The sequence below is a fragment of the Hippoglossus hippoglossus genome, chromosome 10 (genome assembly GCF_009819705.1).
Source record: "Hippoglossus hippoglossus isolate fHipHip1 chromosome 10, fHipHip1.pri, whole genome shotgun sequence".
In the NCBI taxonomy this organism is placed as follows: Eukaryota; Metazoa; Chordata; class Actinopteri; order Pleuronectiformes; family Pleuronectidae; genus Hippoglossus; species Hippoglossus hippoglossus.
Genome location: NC_047160.1, coordinates 2176483 through 2197005, shown reverse-complemented (window position 1 = coordinate 2197005; position 20523 = coordinate 2176483). Strand labels below are relative to the sequence as shown.

At 44.1% G+C, this 20523-nt stretch overlaps 3 protein-coding genes across 3 annotated transcripts; 1 reads left to right on the top strand and 2 right to left on the bottom strand.

Annotated features, from left to right (window-relative positions):
• Positions 1–212: 212 nt before the first annotated feature.
• LOC117769792 lies at positions 213–2041 on the top strand. The gene is made up of 4 exons (XM_034598931.1): positions 213–329; positions 455–1072; positions 1184–1511; positions 1706–2041. The coding sequence occupies exons 2-4, from the start codon at positions 891–893 to the stop codon at positions 2039–2041; spliced, it is 846 nt and encodes a 281-aa protein (XP_034454822.1). The 5' UTR covers positions 213–329; positions 455–890.
• Positions 2042–2861: 820 nt separating this feature from the next.
• Positions 2862–3501, bottom strand: LOC117769710 (uncharacterized protein C14orf93-like). Its single transcript, XM_034598834.1, has 2 exons — positions 3405–3501; positions 2862–3316 (listed from the first exon to the last, which is right to left on the bottom strand). The coding sequence occupies exon 2, from the start codon at positions 3245–3247 to the stop codon at positions 3023–3025; it is 225 nt and encodes a 74-aa protein (XP_034454725.1). The 5' UTR covers positions 3248–3316; positions 3405–3501; the 3' UTR covers positions 2862–3022.
• A 14361-nt stretch (positions 3502–17862) lies between these two features.
• Positions 17863–20487, bottom strand: LOC117769791. Its single transcript, XM_034598930.1, has 6 exons — positions 20280–20487; positions 20060–20161; positions 19868–20007; positions 19522–19683; positions 19265–19426; positions 17863–19154 (listed from the first exon to the last, which is right to left on the bottom strand). The coding sequence occupies exons 1-6, from the start codon at positions 20485–20487 to the stop codon at positions 18048–18050; spliced, it is 1881 nt and encodes a 626-aa protein (XP_034454821.1). The 3' UTR covers positions 17863–18047.
• Between the last annotated feature and the right edge of the window lie 36 nt (positions 20488–20523).

Genomic DNA, 20523 nt, shown 5'->3' with positions numbered 1-20523 from the left:
CATCTTAGTAAACATAGTGGCATTTTCATTTGTTACAGATATGATGAAATGGTCTAGTCTTATAATATCTGTGTTGTTATACCTAATTATGACACAATACTTTATTTATTTTCGTGTAAACTGTCCTCTTCTTCACTTAGACCACAACTGGCACTTCTGAGTCCTCTGCTGTCTCGGGCATTGTGCCAAGTGCCTCTGCACGGAGGACCCCGTCACCTGGCCACAGTCCCAGGCACTATATTCAGACTGTCTCTCCTCTGTCTCTTCCCCCCTCTCCTGTGTCTGCAACCACCTCCACCTCTTGTGTCACATCGGCTGCTGCTGGAGCTGTGAGAAACTCCTCATTTCAGTTGTTTTCTTCACACCCATATTTTATTAAACTTGAAACAAGCCTCCTTCATGAGTAGCTTATAATCATGTCTATATATTTGCCTTTTTGTGATTTATAAATTAGAGAGTGTCAACTGCCACCTCCTTGGATACCTCCTCTGCTCCTCCTGCCCCTGTGGACTCTGCCTCTGGTGAATGTGTCTCCTCTACTGCAACATCTGTGGCTGGTCCCTCAGCACATCCTGCCCCTGACTCTGAGCCATTGGCCGGAAATCTGGTGGCTGCTGCTGCTGCTGGTTCAGAGCCTGGCTGGCTGCCTGCAAAGCTGATGAAAACTTTACCAGCTCAGGACCAGAAATGGATTTCAGCAGCTCTGTGGAAGAACCATCGTTTGCGCTCTGACCTGAAGCTGTGGTATAATCCACCATTACCAGCGCTCATTTATCATCAGGCCCCCACTCCAGAGCGCTTTTTTACCCACCGGCTTCTCCTGTGGATGCCCTACCACCTGTGGAAGGTCAGGCTCGCCTGTCCTCTTTGTGGCAAACAGCTCACAGGCTATGGAGCCCACAAGAGAGCCCGCAAGGTTCTGGATGTGGACACGTTTTACCTTTTTAATAACTGAGACCCTGTGGTGCAGTGCAGCTGGTTGCAAAACCAGTTACATTTCCACCAGCAAGACAATATTGGACCAGCTGGCAATGCAACACAGGCTGGAGTTCAGACTGATCCTGACTCAAAGGTTATTATACTGAGATTATTTTGCTTATGTAACGTCTTTGTTTGTCATTGAAACACACTTCAACGTTGCTGTTTTTATTTTTGTCTCCCTTTTCCCTTGTTTTCTTTATAGATATGCTTGTGACATATGGGTGATTTGCTTTCTGAGGGAGAGGGCCCTGGGTAACAGCCCCTGCCGGTTGGTCAGGCAGCTGAGGGAAAACCACAGTCGGGAGTGGCTGAAGTTCCTCTGCCGGTACTTTGGTGCATGCACAGACTTTGCTGACCGGCCATGCCTGCTCCCTATCACATTCCAGGAGCCGCCTGAGCCAGTAGTTATCCCTTCTCACAGGTGGATGCTAGCTGTCTATGGCAGAGACATCTTGAGCAGGCTGGACCACATCAAAGCAAAAATAACATGCACCTTTGGAAGTGTCCTAAAAATGGACTCCACCAAAAAAGTAAATATTTTTGACTGTAAACACTGTAATATTCTACATTATAACCTCACTTTGTCGAAATTATAACATTAGTAGTACAGACGTGAAATATAACATTAATGCTTTGTTCAATAAAAGAAACCTCATGTAATTATACTAGCATCACACATATACAACATATTTAATAACTCACTGTCCTTTATTTGGGATCACAGATCACCAAGAAGCTGTCAGGCCTGGCAAAGGGGACTGCCTTGTGGCTTACATCTGTGAGCAATGAGGTGGGCCAAATCCTCATCAGTGTCCTGACTGCTCAGGAGCGTCCAGCTCTGGACATCATGGCAGCTGATCTCATCCGGAGATACAGCAATGCTGGTGTGGCCCCTCCTCGGCTACTGTATGTCGACACTGAATGTTGTCGGGAGGACAGGGTACAGACCAAATTGAAACAACGATTTGGAGGGTGGCCAGACCTCATTGTGAGGTTAGACATTTACCACTTCATGAGGCGACTGACATCTGGCTGTACAAAGGATTCTCATCCTCTCTAGCTTATAATCATGTCTATGTATTTGCCTTTTTGTGATTTATAAATTAGAGAGCGTCAACTACCACCTCCTTGGATACCTCCTCTGCTCCTCCTGCCCCTGTGGACTCTGCCACTGGTGAATGTGTCTCCTCTGCTGCGACATCTGTGGCTGGTCCCTCAGCACATCCTGCCCCTGACTCTGAGCCACTGGCCGGAAATCTGGTGTCTGCTGCTGCTGCTGGTTCAGAGCCTGGCTGGCTGCCTGCAAAGCTAATGAAAACTTTACCAGCTCAGGACCAGAAATGGATTTCAGCAGCTCTGTGCACTAGACGAAAAGACGAATTTTCGTCACTGCAAACGTCTGCAGACTCGCCTAATTCCTGGCAGTTAGTGCCTGTTTACAGAAGGCGAATTCCGCGTTCGCCTGTGACACAAAGGGGCAGAAACGTACCCCCGCTTTCGCAGTGGTGGGGGCTGGAGAAGGGGGCGTGCCGCCAGCAGGGAGTCGCGGAGCGAAGGTGTGATCCGATTAGCATATGAATCGCAGTGAAGCCGCTGGTGAGAACTTTCTCGCTTCACCATTGGATGAAACCACAGACCTTTAAAACGAAATGTCACTCGGGATTGGCTGGTAGATATGTTGCTATTGGTCACCCTGGGTCATTGCAATACTCACGTGAGAAAACCCCTCCCACAAATTAAAGATGTTAATTATAATAATAAATGTATTGTTGCTTATATTTATTAATATTAACTATTAGTAAGCCTATACCAAAAGCACAGCAGTTGCTTGATGCTATATTTATTCATGTCATTGTTATCATATTGGCTACACTGTCAATGACGTGAATATTAATTTCTGGGGCAAAGAGAAAAAACATTAATGCTGTAAATGTTGAATCAAAGCTTTATTTACAGTGTGTACAATTTGAACAAACAAAACTGGCTCAAGCAGTGTCAGCCAAACTCAGCCTACACCCAGATCTGGGGCATCATTTGAGGCTTAAAATGCCTCTTTGCAGCCTCTGGATCGTAGGGGTGGCAATCTGTCCGAATCTGCCCCAGTGTGCAGCCACCTGTGGCGAGTTGCTGTGTACTTCTGACCAGCTTCCAGCCTAGTCTGAAGTTTGGCACACAGGTTGGCGAGCTCCTGGCTGCGGAAGGATGGAGGCCGCACAATCCACCCAGACAACCCCTCAGATGAGCCATCCTCCTCATCCGACATCATGTCGATGGTGGTGCCCCTCCAGAACTCTGCGTCATCTGGCTCCAGGACACTCTTCCTTGCTCCAAGCAACTGAAACACAATCAGTGCAATCAGCACAGTTCAATGACACAATACACTTACAAGTGTGAATTATTTGATGTAATAGTAGTTATCTTACCCTCTTCCTTCTCTGTCGAGACCGAGCTGAACTTTTCAGTGCAGCTCCCAGAGCTTCAAGGTCTGGTTGGCTGTAGCGGAATTTCCTCCGTATTGTCCCAAAGAATGTCTTGCATGCAGCTGGAAAACAACATGAGTAGCATGAGTTCAAAACTATTAAAGCAAGTAAAGCAGTCGCTGAATCACTGTAATAAGATCCACATTAAAAAAACACGAACACAATTACTACAGTTACTTACATACAATGACGTCGGTTCGTACACTGCCCTAAATGTGCAGTGATGGACTTGTTGTGTCGGGAGCTCACCCTGTGAAAACAATATGATAGAAAGAGATCAGAGAGAGAGAACGTATTTCATATAGAAACAAAGCGTATCTTTTTTTAATCTTACCATTGCTCCGGTTCATAGCGCCTGCCATTTGTCTCGGAGTTATGCAGACGTCGCACAGTTTCCTATAAAATACAACAGAACAAAAAAGTCACATTTATGAACAATCCGGTTCTAACAATACATAAACATTTAAACGTACACTAGTTCTGCACTCATTGCTTTGTTCTAACTTTCTCACTAATCCCACAGTTGTTTACACGCTATTCAGCGTAGGCTTAGCAGTTAGCAAAATGGCTTCTCTTTAGCTTAACTCTTACCGCAAGTTTGGGATACTGCGCCCGTCTTTTCTTCTTCGACTCCTGCCCACTGGACCTGTTGTTCTCCAGCACAGTCACCCGCTCGTCCAGGGAAACCATCGTAGTTCGGACTTCGGCGAGGTTTTGATTTAAATCGTCCAGCTTCTGATTTATATCACCAAGCACAATAGTCACCTGGCGAGACAAACCACTAAACGCAGCCAACAGTCTCTTGTCTGTGGGTCCAGGACTGTCTGAAAAGCTTCGGTCACAAAGCTGTCCGTGGTTCAGTGGTGTTGCTGGCGAGGTAAAGTTCAGGCAACGTCTGTTCATTGTGAATATTAAGTTTGAGCTAATAATCTCGCTGTGGGCTAAAAGCAGGTACAGAGAAGATACAAGAACAATATTGCCGGAAATATAAGTCTGTCTACGGTTTATATGCTCTCGTCTCGTGAGGTCCTCCAGGTGACCATGAGCTTGCATGTGATTGGACGATCCATCTAACATGACGTAGACGACTGACCAGGAAGCAAATAAAGATGCGAGGGATCACCGTTTTATTTACATTTTCATGATGGAAGTCAACAGACCGAGACACAGGCGCGTTTGTGGACATTGTGACAATGATCTCTCTCATGCGCAGTATTATGAGCATAAAAAACTGTATTTCTTAAATGGAGTATGGGTTAGAAAATCCAAAATAGATCAAACCGATGCTGTACAGGATTTAGTGGCATCCAGTCAAGACCATACCGGCGAGAGTAACGCACCGTTGACGTTAGAAGATCTCGAAGAGACCTTGGTGGGAGAGATTGAAGAAACTGAAGAAATGCATCTACTGCCCGACGACCCGGATAGATCCCTGCAGACATTTCTCTAAAAATTTGTCGAACTGTTGGGCCCATTGCACTGCACCCCGAACATGCATTTACATCTTCATTTGAAAGAGTGCATATTGGACTATGGACCAGTTTATTCTTTCTGGTGTTTTTCATTTGAGCGTTTTAATGGAATACTTGGAAAGTTTAATAACAATAGGACTATTGAAGTTCAAATTATGAGGCAATTTCAGCAGAGTCAACAGCTTAGTATGCCATGGACATGTGAATATGGTGCTGAGTTTGTCAGTATTTTGGGAGGACAAATGATTGGAACTTTGACATGCGATGACACAACTGATATGCTTTATGTGAAGCACAATGTTTTGGTGTCAGCAGAAAGACTTCTTTTAGAAAACTGTACAGTGGTGCCACTCTCTCCATTCCAACATATTATCTTGGATGAGCTTGACAGGCATGCAATGTTAACAATGTATCATCAGATGTATCCTGAAAATTGGATCACTGACGTTAACTGTTTTGCCATGACATGCAAATAGGGTAACACATCTGAATGTAACATACTTCATAGATGGAACTAGATCGGAAAGGTCAGCATATGTTTACGCTAAGTGGTGTGCAAACACTAACAGTTTTGAGGAACCCATCCTTGACCCTTTAACAGAACAGCGACCAGCCATTATAAAGCAGTTCATAGTTGTTAATGTCATGATAAAAGGTACTGCAATTAAACATGTTATTGCCCAAGGCTGGCTCCATCCCCATCCGGACAGATATTTTTATGGAAAGCCAGTAGAAGTTTGGAGCTTACAGGGCACAGACGCATCATACCCAGCATCGTTTCTTCCTGTTGAGCGGATTGCTGGTAGATGTGTGGTTAACACATCCACTGTGCATTTAACCAACACAAGTGAAAAGGTAACTGTAATCATGCCACTCTGCACAGTGGTTGAGATTTAGGATAGTGTTCATGGTTGAAGAGGTGGGTTGTCAGTCCTGTCCAGGGAAACAGACTTACTGAGCCTCATTGTTTTGGATTATAATAAAATGTTGAAATAAATTGCACTGTTTCTAATTTTTTTCATAGCATTGACCTTTGCTCATGGTATACAATGTAATTCATTATAGCACACTTACTTACATAAGGGAAATCTTGGCCACCTTCATGGCCAAATTGTCGAGCTACATTTTTGAGTGGGACATCAGAGATGTTGCCTTGCTGCGGCGAGCCAAGACTGCACAGCTGGTATGGGAAGGTGTACCTAGCATAACTGACAAACTGGTAGACCTACAGATCACCAAGGACGAACTGGCCCTGCACTGCAGAAGGCAGACAAGGGGAGAGCAGCAGATAATCATCATGATTGAATGCCTGCTCAATGAGCTGATAGGGATAAAGGGCAGAGACCTTCTTGGTGTCCCTCTGTTGGACCAGGAGAGGATGCAGCACATCTGGCAGTTCCAGACGAGGCATGTAAAGTGCATTCAGGATGAACCGGGTGTGCTTCTCTATTCCCAGACGGGCACCAGCACCAAAGAGGGCATTGTTCTGCCAAATAACAGGTGTGCTCGAGGGTCCACATCACTTGAGTCCTTCCACCTACACCTGAACAGGTTCATTACGGGTCTGTATGGATCCCTATACATTGATGAGATTAAATATGTAGGGTTCAAAGTTTTATTATTATTATTATTAATAATATTATCCTGTACAGTACTAACACTGACAAATCTACTTATTATTTCTCACATTGCCTCTCTCTTAAGGAACGAGTGCCAACAGCCTTAATTTCCAGCTGTACCTCCTAGAAGGGCTTCATCGGTGGAACCAGGACCGTCAAGCTGCATCCCTGGCAGTCAAGCTCCCCAGCCTGCTCAGTTACTCAGGGGAACTTGTTCACTGTGTCGACACCTACAGTGTCAAGGTGCTTGGAAGGAAACTTGTGCCCTCTTTCAACCCACCTGCTGTTTTGTTAAAACTAAAATCTATGTTTTTCTTTGTGTGTGTGTCTGTGAAGATGGCAATGAAACTGAACTCTAAACAAATGCAGTATGTTAGACAGGGGTGGGGCCAGGGGCAGTTTGGGCTGAATATGTGGGAGAATGTGTGGCCTTCACATAGTGACTTTTAGTAGCCGTTGCTGGCTGGTTTTAATCTTGAAGTTGGTTGGTGTGTGTATGCGTCACATCGCAGTTCAGTCTCGCACCTGTCTGATAATGCCTGTTGTGGGTACATCTGTGGCAGACAATACACTGTACTTTAACTTGTTCTCATACCTAACTTACTATATTACAGCCTAAACTCCATTAGCTTTATTCAAACATCACACATACATGAATGCACTGTTTTCTTAAGAAACTGTGATATACCCTTAGAAAGAATTCAAGCAGCTGCCACTAGGTTCTGAAGGACAGATAGGAAAGGCATTGTTTTGTCTAGAAAATGCGCATGCCATACTGAAGACTTACAAGCCATCAGCCGATTCAAGGCTTGTTTTAAAACACCAAACTGTCAGAAATGTGAAGATTTGCCCAGCAACGGTCAGAGGAGGGGCGAAACTGGGAGCGGCTCCTCATCATTGGCAGATTCCAGTGCCAAGAGGCTGGGACCATGCCTGTGCACTAGCAAGAGAGCCAGGGCTAAGCCACGGTGACTCCCCCTCGTTATTGACCAATGAAGTTCTACCTACTATTATAAATATTGCACCCGCTGTCTGTTTGGCGCGACTCTTGACTACCCCGTGCTATTAGACGGCCGGGGCTGTGCGTTGAGTGCCCATAGCTATGTTGTAGCTTTTCATTGCTTCTAAATAAATACTTGTTGAACCAAACCGAGACCGGCTCTTCTCATATCTCGGGACAAAAGAACACGACAGTTTACACTGGAGAGTTTAACCTTTCCACCATGATGAGGTGATATTTCATATCCATGAAATATAATAAGGTCTTTGATTAATTTTCTGAAAGCTAATTTTCCTCTTCCTATTCTTTTGTCTGTCCCAGGGGAGCTAATACGTATCGATTACCTGTACCGTCAGACCGGAAGGCCCCTGCAGGATGTACATCCTGACTCAGAGGAGACCGACCAGATGCTGGAGGATGTTGGTACTTAGGAAGAGCTGGAAGATGATCGCTTTGGGGATGCTGGTTTGGATCGCAGCTTGGACCCCACCATTGGGCTGCTGGACCTGTCCTCAGGTCCATCACCTACCAGCTATTCAACTCCCTCTTCTCTCCATGCTACTGCTGCTCCTCCTAGGCCTGGATGTAGCTCCAGTGCAGCAGCATCTGGTAATATTCTCATCACATTTCTTTTATCATACAATGTGATGTATGGGATGTATTTCATATCTGATACAATGTCAGTGGATTTACAATTATTTCCTGTTCATTTTAATTGTTACGGTGTTATGATTACACTAATGGTAAAAATTGTTGCAGTGCTATCAAGAAATAGACACAAATAAAATGCAATAAATACAAATCTGGAGAATGAATACATTTATAAAAGCATAATACAAAAAAACTACTTAAATGCCAATTTATTTCTAGATTATGTATGGGGACACAGAAATGACCCCTGGCCCATCAGCCACTCCTGCTAGTTCTCTACTCCCAAGTTCCACCAGCCTTTCAGCAACTGTTTCTCCTGGTCCATCAGCATCCCCACCAGTCACTACTGCTGTAGCGCGGCGGGTGAGTGTTTCTTTGGTACGATTTACCACACAACCTGTTATATTTGTGGTATGCTCAGGATTTTTATTTCTATTCGATTTCTTTTTGTTTCCCAAGCTTTGGATTTTCTGCTTTGGATTTACCAGCTCACCCTCCATGCTTCCTCTCCCCACCACCCTCTCGACCACTGTCCCTACAGCCACAGCTTCCTCTGGATCACAGACCACCACCCCAGCAGCACCTGGGCAACAATTGGTGAGTCTTTTTGCGAAGAAAATTACACTGGGACAGTTATGTTACTTTTCTGTATTTGCTACTGTGTATTATTTTTTTTTTGTTAATTTTGATGTACTCTTATATTTACCAGGCAGTGGAAACGCGTGGTGTTCCAGAAATGGACTGCCTGGCTGCGTACTTGGTGGGGCTGAGAAATGAAACTGGCCTCACCCTTAACAACCTGCAGGCCAGTACAATTATAGCCCTGTGGCAGAACCTCCTGCCATATGATCACCAGCGGGTGGAATATGCTGCACGGCACCAGAGTCGCCTGACAACAGGACGCTACAGGGTTTCGAAAAAGAAAGCAGAATTTACACCAGGAGAGCATGACACGCTGTGTCGTAGGATCAACAGGATCCCCTGCACAGTGGCCAGACTGTTGTCGCCTGATAGAGTCCATCTTTGTCAAACTGTGCAACCTCTATAAGAGCCCTAAAAAGCAGGGCAATTGTGCTCTGACAAGATGGACTCTCATCCTCACAGACTACAGCAAGATCAGGCAGCTGGTCCTGGGTAATGGTGTGGTCATGCAGACCACTACATTACAGTTGTTTGAGGTCAACCAAACAACCCTCATCCAGTGGCACAACAAGCGCCTGAAGGGGCAGGAATGTGGTATTCTGCTGCAAGGGGTCAACTTGCCTCCCTCTATTCCTGTTGCTCCTGTGCCTCTCCCACCTATACAGTTACGTCCCACTGCTGCACCCCCACAGCCTGGCCCCCAACATCGATACCACTTGCCACAGAGTACAGCAGGAAAGGTAGTGGACAAGAGGAAGTCTGTTCTTCCAGCCCAACACCTTCATCCTCCAAAGGCTGTCTGCCCAGGATTGCCTGCTCTGAGGCAGTTGGTCCCACAGCAGACACGTCCACATACCTCTGCCCCTATGCCCGTTGTCCCCCCACCCAGTCCTTTCAGTGGCCCATTTGTTTTTTTGCCCCCTTTGCCTATTGTCCCCCAATCCAGCCCTATCAGTGGACCAATTGTTTTTTTTTTCCCCCACAAGTCCCTGCAGTCAAGTCGCTTGCTCTTTTAGTTTATTAGTATGTGTGGCAGTAGACAATGCCACGGGGCTCTCCCACACACAGCCAGAGACACAGGTGTTGCGTTTAAGCATACTTTATTAATCACCATAACAAACTCAGAACATAAAGGGCCAGCAATCCCTGCTTTCCAGCTCAGTGTCTCGCTCAGTGTCTCGCTCAGTGTCTTCGAGTCCACTGTGTCGGAGAGTGTCCTGAGACAGCTCACATGCTGCCTTTTAAGCGTGAGGACAAATCAGCTAACAGCTCTCACCTGTGCTGATTGATCCTCTGTGGTGCAGGTGAGGGTGCTCTCCCAGCCCCCTCACCTCCACAGTATGTTTTTTGGCCAATACAGGAGGATTTCATTCATTCTTTGTATTTATTTAATTTTTTGTTATTACCTCCAACAAAGAGGTTATTTTTTCACTCCAGTCTCTTTGTTGGTGCGTTTATTTCATTAATTTCTTCGTGGTTACTGTTGTTTGTGGTTCTTTGTGTTAAGATTTCCAGTGTATTTTATAATAAATGTGTATACTTTTTTTACAGCACTATCTTGTTTATTTCTCCCAAAAATATAGCATATTTTAGCTGTTAACTGTGTGTGTATATATATATATATATATACAGTTAACATATCAATTATATTCAATAAGAAAAGACCATTTGAGTCAAAATTAGTTACTATTAGGCACTTAGTTACTTCATATTTGATACAAATTGGACAGTGACTCATTGAGAATGCCAAATGGTCAAACATCGTGTTTGTAATGTTAACATAGAGATGTGATTGTTGTTTATGAAATATTAGTAAATCTTGTTTTTATAGCAATGTAAATCACATTTTTAACAATCAGTAGTTGCACCAACACATTTTATTTTTATTTTGACTCGAATGGTCAAAATAAATTGAATATAATTGATATGTTAAGTGTATATATATATATATATATATATACTGGAAAACACCACACTTTTCCGACTGAAAACACCACACTTTTTTGAGGAGTTTTAAGAGAGACCCCGCCACATTAGTACTTTCATGAGACTTAATCAATAAATTATTTCCCCTTCCTTTGAAGGGTGGTGCCCTGAGGTAACTTTAATCAATTAAAGTTATTTAACATTTTTTCTGATAACCAAATTTATTGAATGCCCAAAGGCACACCATTTAATGGTGTCACGCTTAATTTATGTACAACTATATATATATATATATATATACAGTGCTGTGAAAAAGCATTTGCCCCCTTCCTGATTTTTTATATTTTTGCATATTTGTCACACTTAAATGTTTCAGATCATCAAACAAATTTTAATATTAGACAAAGATTACCTGAGTAAATACAAAATGCAGTTTTTAAAAGATAATTTCATTTATTAAGGGAAAAAAGCTATCCAAACCTACCTGGCCCTATGTGAAAAAGTAATTGCCCCCCCTTGAGAAATCATGAATGAACTGTGATTAACCACATTTTTTGGAAAGCTGAGTTCAATTTCACTAGCCACACCCAGGCCTGATTACTGCCAGACCTGTTGAATCAAGAAATCACTTAAATAGAATCTGTCTGACAAAGTGAAATAGGCTAAAAGATCTCAAAAAGCAACACATCATGCCGCGATCTAAAGAAATTCAAAAACAGATGAGAAACAAAGTAACTGACATGTATCAGTCTGGAAAGGGTTACAAAGCCATTTCTAAGGCTTTGGGCCTTCAGCGAACCACGGTGAGAGCCATTATCCACAAATGGAGAAGACTTGGAACAGTGGTGAACCTTCCCAGGAGTGGCCGGCCTACCAAAATTACAGACTCATCCCTGAGGTCATAAAGGACCCCAGAACAACATCTAAAGAACTGCAGGCCTCACTTGCCTCAGTTAAGGTCAGTGTTCATGATTCAACAATAAGAAAGAGACTGGGCAAAAATGGCATCAATGGGAGAGTTCCAAGGCGAAAGCCACTGCTGACCAAAAAGAACACAAAGGCTCGTCTCACATTTGCCAAAAAACATCTTGATGATCCCCAAGACTTTTGGGCAAATATTCTGTGGACTGACAAAAACAAAAGTTGAACTTTTTGGAAGGTGTGTGTCCCGTTACATCTGGCATAAAACTAACACAGCATTTCATAAAAACAACATCATACCAACAGTCAAACATGGTGGTGGTAGTGTGATGGTCTGGGGCTGCTTTGCAGCTTCAGGACCTGGACGACTTGCCATAATTGATGGAACCATGAATTCTGCTCTCCACCAGAAAATCCTGAAGGAAATGTCTGGCCAACAGTTCATGACCTCAAGCTCAAGCACACTTGGGTTATGCAGCAGGACAATGATCCGAAACACACCAGCAAGTCCACCTCTGAAAGGCTCAAAAAAAACAAAATTAAGGTTTTGGAGTGGCCTAGTCAAAGTCCGGACTTAAATCCGATTGAGATGCTGTGGCATGACCTTAAACAAGCCGTTTATGCTCAAAAACCATCCAATGTGGCTGAATTAAAACAATTCTGCAAAGAAGAGTGGGCCAAAATTCCTCCACAGCGATGTTAAAGACTCATTGCCAGTTATCGCAAACGCTTGATTGCAGTTGCAGTTATTAGGTTCAGGGGGCAATTACTTTTTCACATAGGGCCAAGTAGGTTTGGATAGCTTTTTTCCCTTAATAAATGAAATCATCATTTAAAAACTGCATTTTGTATTTACTCGGGTTATCTTTGTCTAATATTAAAATTTGTTTGATGATCTGAATCATTTAAGTGTGACAAATATGCAAAAATATAAAAAATCAGGAAGGGGGCAAATGCTTTTTCACAGCACTGTATATATATATATATATATATATAGTTGTACATAAATTAAGCGTGACACCATTAAATGGTGTGCCTTTGGGCATTCAATAAATTTGGTTATCAGAAAAAATGTTAAATAACTTTAATTGATTAAAGTTACCTCAGGGCACCACCCTTCAAAGGAAGGGGAAATAATTTATTGATTAAGTCTCATGAAAGTACTAATGTGGCGGGGTCTCTCTTAAAACTCCTCAAAAAAGTGTGGTGTTTTCAGTCGGAAAAGTGTGGTGTTTTCAATTTATTTACAGCCGGCTCCCAAGGTGCTCGTGGACATATATACAAGAATTTAAAACAAAATAATTTAAAATCAAAAATGACAGGAAAAGTTCTTCCCTAACTCTCCCATGAGCTGTGATGTTACCTCCTCTGTAATCAGACTCAGACTCAGAGTCCTCGCAAGGGCTTGAAGCTGCCATTTTATACATTCAGCCCCTCCCACTGGGCTTAATTACCAATTCAAACTATATTATGGGCAAAACCAGTGCATGGAAACAAAAATAACAGGTTACAATGACGTCTTTACATATCACAAAATCTCCTCTTTAAACAAATCAAATGACTTTTGTGAAACAAAAGGTATCAACTATAAAGACTATAATTCTAACTAATTATCATTGAAAAAAAAACACAACAGGAAACTATTTAAACCAACAGGAAGTTATGCCCCTGTTTAATCCCTTGAACTTCCTACACTGACGGCAAGACGAACGAGCAGCGTCCCCAAACCGCTGGTAAGTCAGCGTCTGTGTGTGCATGTGTGTGTAACCAAAATGCGGAGCTGATGAGTGTGCACCCATCAGGTTAAATAGCGATAAACTAGGCACTGAAACAGGAAGCGTGAAAATGTTTGTCGGCGTGTGTGCGAGTGTGTGTGTCCGTGGACTGCTGGCGGTCAGTGATGGAGCACCTCCGTCACATTATCCCCCTCCTCCCTGAGATTGGTGCTGTGCGGCAGTCTGGAAAGGTAGTCTGTCACCACATTGGTCTTGCCTGACCGATTTCGGATGGTGAACCTGAAAGGCTGGAGTGAGAGGTACCATCGAGTAAGACGACTGCTGTGGTCCTTCATGGAGTTGATCCAGGTGAGAGCTCTGTGGTCTGTTTCTAAATCAAACTCACGTCTAAGCAGGTAGTATCGCAGACTTTCAAGTGCCCATTTAATGGCCAGGCCTTCCTTTTCCATCATAGAATATCTGGTCTCACGTGGCTGCAGCTAGCGGCTCAGGTATAGGATTGGATGCTCCTCTCCAGGGTCTCCTTGGGCCAGGACTGCTCCCAGGCCAACTACAGACGCATCCACCTGTACCAGAAATCTTCTGTTAAAGTTTGGACTCTTGAGGACTGTTGAAGAACAGAGAGAGGCTTTCAAACTCCTGAAGGCTGTTTCACAGTCATCTGACCATGACACTGGGTTCCTTTGGTCTTTACTGGTCAAAGCTGTGAGTGGGGCCGCAATGGTTGCTAACTGGGACACAAACCACCTGTACCAGCCAACCAATCCGAGGAAGGATCGTACTTCTTTTTTGGTACGAGGTTGAGGGCAGTTCCGGATAGCTTCCACCTTATCCACTTGTGGTCGCACCTCTCCTCTTCCCAGTTGGTAACCTAGGTACCGTGTCTCCTATCGTGCCCAATTACACTTTGGAGAGATTGAGTGTCAGCCCTGCCTTTTGGATCTTTTCCAGGACCAGCGACAGGTGATGGATATGCTCCTCCCAGGTGTTCGGAATGCTGTGTATGGACGACTTGACTCTTCTAGCCCTAGAACACTAACGAACAGTTCGTAACACCATCACTAACGTCGGGTATATTTTCCCCGATATAATATACCCGATAAAAAATTGTTCTCATCAAAATATATTAAAGTACAACATTACATGGCAAATTGAAGTACTCTTCTTTTATTTTCCCCTATACAACGTCTCATAAAACGAAAAAAAGGTATCATGGGGGGACCCTATAAAAAAGCTCTAAAATTTAGGAAAAATTAGGGAATCGTTAACGAAAAATTCATATTAAAATAAATAATGGAGCTGGGAACTTCTTCTTCGGTCCACCTGTTCCAGGGACATGTGAGCCTTGTCTGGTGAAGGCACAGTCTCCCTGCATCACTGACAACTGTGGGAGAGATAAACAAAAAATGGCATTTTTCGAGAGTCATTTTTCTGACTATAAACATTTTTTTAACAAATTAATTCCCTTGGAAATTACCACTAAGTGATATTTATTCATTACCATTACACTAAATAAGGATTACATGCAAATTCCAGGACCACTCTAACTTACCTTATGCCTTACATACAGTCAGTACAGGCAGGGTAGTAGTGGCGAGGACACACCAGTCGACGGCAGACATGACACCTGTGTCGTGTCTTCCTGTCCGAGCCTGTGGGGCAGTCAGCACACCTCACTAAGGGACCTCTGCTTTCTGCTGCCACTGGTCCTGCCACGCCTGCAGGAGTGCCAGGGGTAGGGATGTCGCACATGCTACAGATGAGGATTCTGAGCTGACGTGACAGATTTGAAGAGGAGAGCCTCTGCTCTGCCCATAGCTTGATGAGTGCCAGTGCCAAAGCCTGCATATACTACCTCCTCTTCATTTGGTTGTCACCTCTCTTCATGGCATTCTCCTTGTGTATGATCCACGAGTTTATCACACCAGCGTTCATCATGCCATAGAACACACACAATGGCCACCTCTTGGTTTTTCTTCCACACATCTGGTAGAAAGTAACGACACCTCCCTTCGTTGGGTTGTAAAATTCGATCACTTCAGGCTTGCGAGTGGGTCCTATGCTTGGTTGTGTGCATGGATGAACGGAGCAGGACAAGCTTCTTTTTTTAAGCTGTGTCAGGGAGGAAGGACACCAAAGTTAGTCATTTGGTGAAAGGAAAAGCACTGGAGCCTGGCGTGCGATTTTCTTTATCTTTCATCACATGTGGGATCTCCCTTTTGTTAGCTTTCACCATCCCCACAAAGGTCATGCCACAGTTCTCCAGTAGGTCAATCACCAGTGGCACAGAGGTGAACCAATTATCAGTGGTCACATTCCTGTTTGTCTGGTGATATTGCTTGGTCAGCTCCTTGGTGAAATAATGGCCAAGACTTTGGCCACCCTGTGGTTGTGTCACCTGCTTCCCCAGGTTGCTGTGGACATCATTGGCTAGGACAAGCTTGATTCCATATTTGACAGGTTTGTTGGACACCTCCCTCTAAATGCCAGCAGCTGTTCAGCCACAGTTATGTTTTCCCTGGGCATATACAACTTTTTACAGTTGTCAATGAATATGTCCCATATTTTTCTAATGGGAGCAAATTTGTCCATGGCCTGTCTTTCCCGCCGTGTGTCAGGGTCATCAAATCGCAGACAGGCAAGGAGGAACGAAAAGCGACCCTCAGACATAGCAGCACGGAACACAGGTGCACCAGTACCAGGGTTCCACATTTCTTTAGTAGACAGATGGTTGTCCATTTGGCAACCACTAAAGATAAAAATCCCCAGCATCGCACGCACCTCTGCTGCTGTTGTTCTCTGAACTGTAGCTGTTCTCCTCTGATATTTCGTAGCTTCAGCATCAATACATATGTTCGTCCATGTCACGATTTCGTCGATGATTTGGTCCTCAAAAAATAATGTGAAGTACTTCTCAAGGGTGTCAGCATTTGATGATTCTGGTGTTAGTCCTTGTGGATAAGCAGGCATGATGTTCCGTGCTGCTTTCCTGGTGGTTGCCGATGTCTGAGGCCGACAACTCTACTGGAAACCAGAAGTACTCCTGTAGGAGCTGTTTTGAAATCTCACACTAGGGGACACGCCATCATCCTCATCCTCATGGCGCCGTCTTCTCCCCCTGCAACCAGAATGAGGTGTGTCAGTAACAGCAGGAGGTGTGGCAGGGACAGCAGGATGTGTGGCAGGGGAAGTAGGATGGGCAGTAGACGTAGAGTCAACAGGTCCTGGGGTGACCATTTGTCTGGTGGTAGGCCTACCGGAATCATTACGTCGTATTTTTTTTATCTGATGACTTGAAGTGCGAGGCTCAATACCATCACTGTCATCCTCCTCATCATCATCATCACTTGGTTCTGGTAGGTAGTCTTTATCACTGTCACTGTCACTTCTGCTTCCACATCATCAACATCTTCATCACTGCTTTCCCTGAACAGAAGCTCTTCTATTTCCTTCTGGTTTTCTGGACATTTCTTTTTTTTCTCTCTGACTGCTACAACTTCACCTGTAGCTAGCTAGATAACTTAGCTCTAGTATCAAAGAAGAAATCTGCGTAGCTAACGATTGCCAACGTAAACGAACCTTAGCTATGTTTTACTCACTTGTTGGCATGCCAGAGTCACCAAGCCTGTGACAGGATGATAGCTGTGCATGATATGGGGCAATAAATATGGCGGGCCTGAACGTTGTTACCCTTGAAAAGTAATAAGATCGCCTAATTTAATACACAAACACTAACGTCCGGTGAAAATCACCCAAACACGTGCCTATTGAAAAGAGGGGAAGAAGAGGGGAAGGAAAAAGAGAGGAAATGGAAAGAATAAAGAATGGAAACTGATCCTGGTGCCTGTCAGATGTTGTAGGATGCATTTGTTATTGTATTAATTAGAGTAATATGACCAAAATGACACTTTGCTGGAGTATGGCATAAGCAGCTGTGGATCCGAAGGTTGCTGGATCAATTCCCGTCAGCAACATGTCTATTTACCCAAACTGTTACCAAGTATTATGAATCTTGTAAATGTCACTTAGTTACTTTATATTGGTCAAATGGTCAAACATTGTGTTTGTAATGCTTGCATAGAGATGTGATTGTTGTTAATGAAATAATATTAATAAATCGTTTTTTTATAGCAATGTAACTCACATTATTAACAATCAGTAGTTGCATCAACACATATTTTATTATTATTTTGACTTGAATGGTCTTTTCTTATTGAATAGAGTAAGTTAATGTTAACTGTGTATATATATATATATACACAGTTAATAGCTAAAATATGCTATATCTTTGGGAGAAATAAACAAGATAGTGTTGTAGAAGAAGTATACACATTTATTACAAAATACACTGGAAATCTTGACACAAAGAACCCCAAACAACGAAGAAATGAATTAAATAAATGGACCAACAAACAGACTGGAGTAAAAAAAATACCTCTTTGTTGGAGGTAATAACAAAATAAATACAAAGAATGAAAGAAATCCTCATGTATTGGCCAATAAACATACAAAAAAACTAAAACCACCAAACATTAGAAGATACAAAATACTGAACTATTGCAACAACACTTTCTTTTAAAACTATATACATACATTATTTACACTCCAGAATAATGAAATCATTTCTTTGCTGCCCTCTTCCTCCGCATGTCCTCCAACCACTGGTCATGTGGCATGTCAGTGTTAAAAGGACAGTATACATAGCCATAATATTGACGATGGCCATTTTCAAGAGTCCGGGGCTGCATACACTGACTGCATTTGTTTTTTTCTGTTGTACGAATGTACCGTCTTCGGGCAGAAGATGGGATGGGGAGGGGGCCAGCAGGAGCAAGCAACTTGACTGCAGGGACTTGTGGGGGCAAAACAACAATTGGGCCACTGACAGGGCTGGATTGGGGGACAATAGGCATAGGGGCAGAGGTATGTGGACGTGTCTGCTGTGTGACCAACTGCCTCATAGAAGGCAATCCTGGGCAGAAAGCCTTTGGAGGATGAAGGTGTTGGGCTGGAAGAACAGACTTCCTCTTGTCCACGGCCTTTCCTGCTGTACTCTGTGGCAAGTGGTATTGATGTTGGGGGCCAAGCTGTGGGGGTGCAGCAGTGGGACGTGACTGCATAGGTGGTAGAGGCACAGGAGCAACAGGAATAGAGGGAGGCAAGTTGACCCCTTGCAGCAGAATACCACATTCCTGCCTCTTCAGGCGCTTGTTGTGCCACTGGATGAGGGTTGTTTGGTTGACCTCAAACAACTGTAATGTAGTGGTCTGCATGACCACACCATTACCCAGGACCAGCTGCCTGATTTTGCGGTAGTCTTTGAGGATGAGAGTCCATCTTGTCAGAGCATAATTGCCCTGCTTTTTAGGGCTCTTATAGAGGTTGCACAGTTTTACAAAGATGGACTCTATCAGGCGACAACAGTCTGGCCACTGTGCAGGGGATCCTGTTGATCCTAAGACACAGCGTGTCATGCTCTCCACACCTGGTGTAAATTCTGCTTTCTTTTTCGAAACCCTGTAGCGTCCTGTTGTCAGGCGACTCTGGGGCCGTGCAGCATATTCCACCCGCTGGCGATCATATGGCAGGAGGTTCTGCCACAGGGCTATAATTGTACTGGCCTGCAGGTTGTTAAGGGTGAGGCCAGTTTCATTTCTCAGCCCCACCAAGTACTCAGCCAGGCAGTCCACGCCGTCCATTCCTGGAACACCACGCTCATCCACTGCCTGGTAAATATAAGAGTACATCAAAATTAACAAACAAAAAAAAATACACAGTAGCAAATACAGAAAAGTAACATAACTGTCCCAGTGTAATTCTTCGCAAAAAGACTCACCAGATGTTGCCCAGGTGCTGCTGGGGTGGTGGTCTGTGATCCAGAGGAAGCTGTGGCTGTAGGGACAGTGGTCGAGAGGGTGGTGGGGAGAGGAAGCATGGAGGCTGAGCTGGTGGTGATGGCTGATGGGCCAGACAACACCCTGGTCGGAAAATCCAAAGCCTGGGAAACAAAAAGAAATCAAATAGAAGTAAAAACCCGAAGCATACCACAAGTATAACAGGTTGTGTGGTAACTTGTACCAAAGAAACACTCACCCGCCGCGCTACAGCAGGAGTGACTGGTGGGGATGCGGATGGACCAGGAGAAACAGTTGCAGCAGCAGAAACAGCTGCTGAAAGGCTGGTGGAACTTGGGAGTAGATAACTCGCCGGAGGGGCTGATGGGCCAGGGGGCATTTCTGTGTCCTCATACTCAATCTAGAAATAGTAGAGTGTATTATGCTTTTATTAATTTGTTCATTCTCCAGATTTGTATTTATTGCATTTTATTTTTGTCGGTTTCTTGATAGCACTGCTACATTTTTACTATAAGTGGAATCATATCACAGTAACAATTATCCACTGACATTGTACGATAAAAGAAATGTGATGAGAATATTACCAGATGATGCTCAGATGCTGCTGCACTGGAGCTACATCCAGGCCTAGGAGGAGCAGCAGTAGCGTGGAGAGAAGAGGGAGTTGAAAAGCTGGTAGGTGATGGACCTGAGGATTTCCAGCAGCTCAATGGTGAGGTCCAAGCTGTGATCCAAACCAGCATCCCCAAAGCCCTCATCCAGCTCTTCCTCAGTGCAAACATCCTCCAGCATGTGGTCGGTCTCCTCTGAGTCAGGATGTACATCCTGCAGGGGCCTTCTGGTCTGACGGTACAGGTAATCGATACCTATTAGCTCCCCTGGGACAGACAAAAGAATAGGAAGACGAAAATTAGCTTTCAGAAATTTAATCAAAGAGGTTATTATATATGATGGATATGAAATATCACCTCATCATGGTGGAAAGGTTAAACTTACCAGTGTAAACAGCAGGTGGCTGAAAAGAGGGCAGAAATTTCCTTCCAAGCACCTTGACACTCTGGGTGTTGACACAGTGAACAAGGTCCCCTGAGTAACTGAGCAGGCTGGGAGGCTTGACTGCCAGGGATGCAGCGTGACGGTCCTGGTTCCACCGATGAAGCCCTTCTAGGAGGTACAGCTGGAAATTAAGGCTGTTGGCACTCATTCCTTAAGAGAGAGACAATGTGAGAAATAATGTTAA

Bases quoted from the DNA above. Each gene is read 5' to 3' on its own strand.
- LOC117769791 (XM_034598930.1), bottom strand. From the start codon at position 20,487: ATGAGTGCCAACAGCCTTAATTTCCAGCTGTACCTCCTAGAAGGGCTT. The intron at 19,427-19,521 runs GTGAGTGTTTCT...TTTGTTTCCCAG, and splicing joins CTCCTGCTGTAGCGCGGCGG to GCTTTGGATTTTCCGACCAG. The intron at 19,155-19,264 runs GTGAGTCTTTTT...TATATTTACCAG, and splicing joins CAGCACCTGGGCAACATCTG to GCAGTGGATGAGCGTGGTGT.
- LOC117769710 (XM_034598834.1), bottom strand. From the start codon at position 3,247: ATGATGTCGGATGAGGAGGATGGCTCATCTGAGGGGTTGTCTGGGTGG.
- LOC117769792 (XM_034598931.1), top strand. From the start codon at position 891: ATGGAGCCCACAAGAGAGCCCGCAAGGTTCTGGATGTGGACACGTTTT. The intron at 1,073-1,183 runs GTTATTATACTG...TTTTCTTTATAG, and splicing joins AGACTGATCCTGACTCAAAG to ATATGCTTGTGACATATGGG. The intron at 1,512-1,705 runs GTAAATATTTTT...TTGGGATCACAG, and splicing joins AAATGGACTCCACCAAAAAA to ATCACCAAGAAGCTGTCAGG.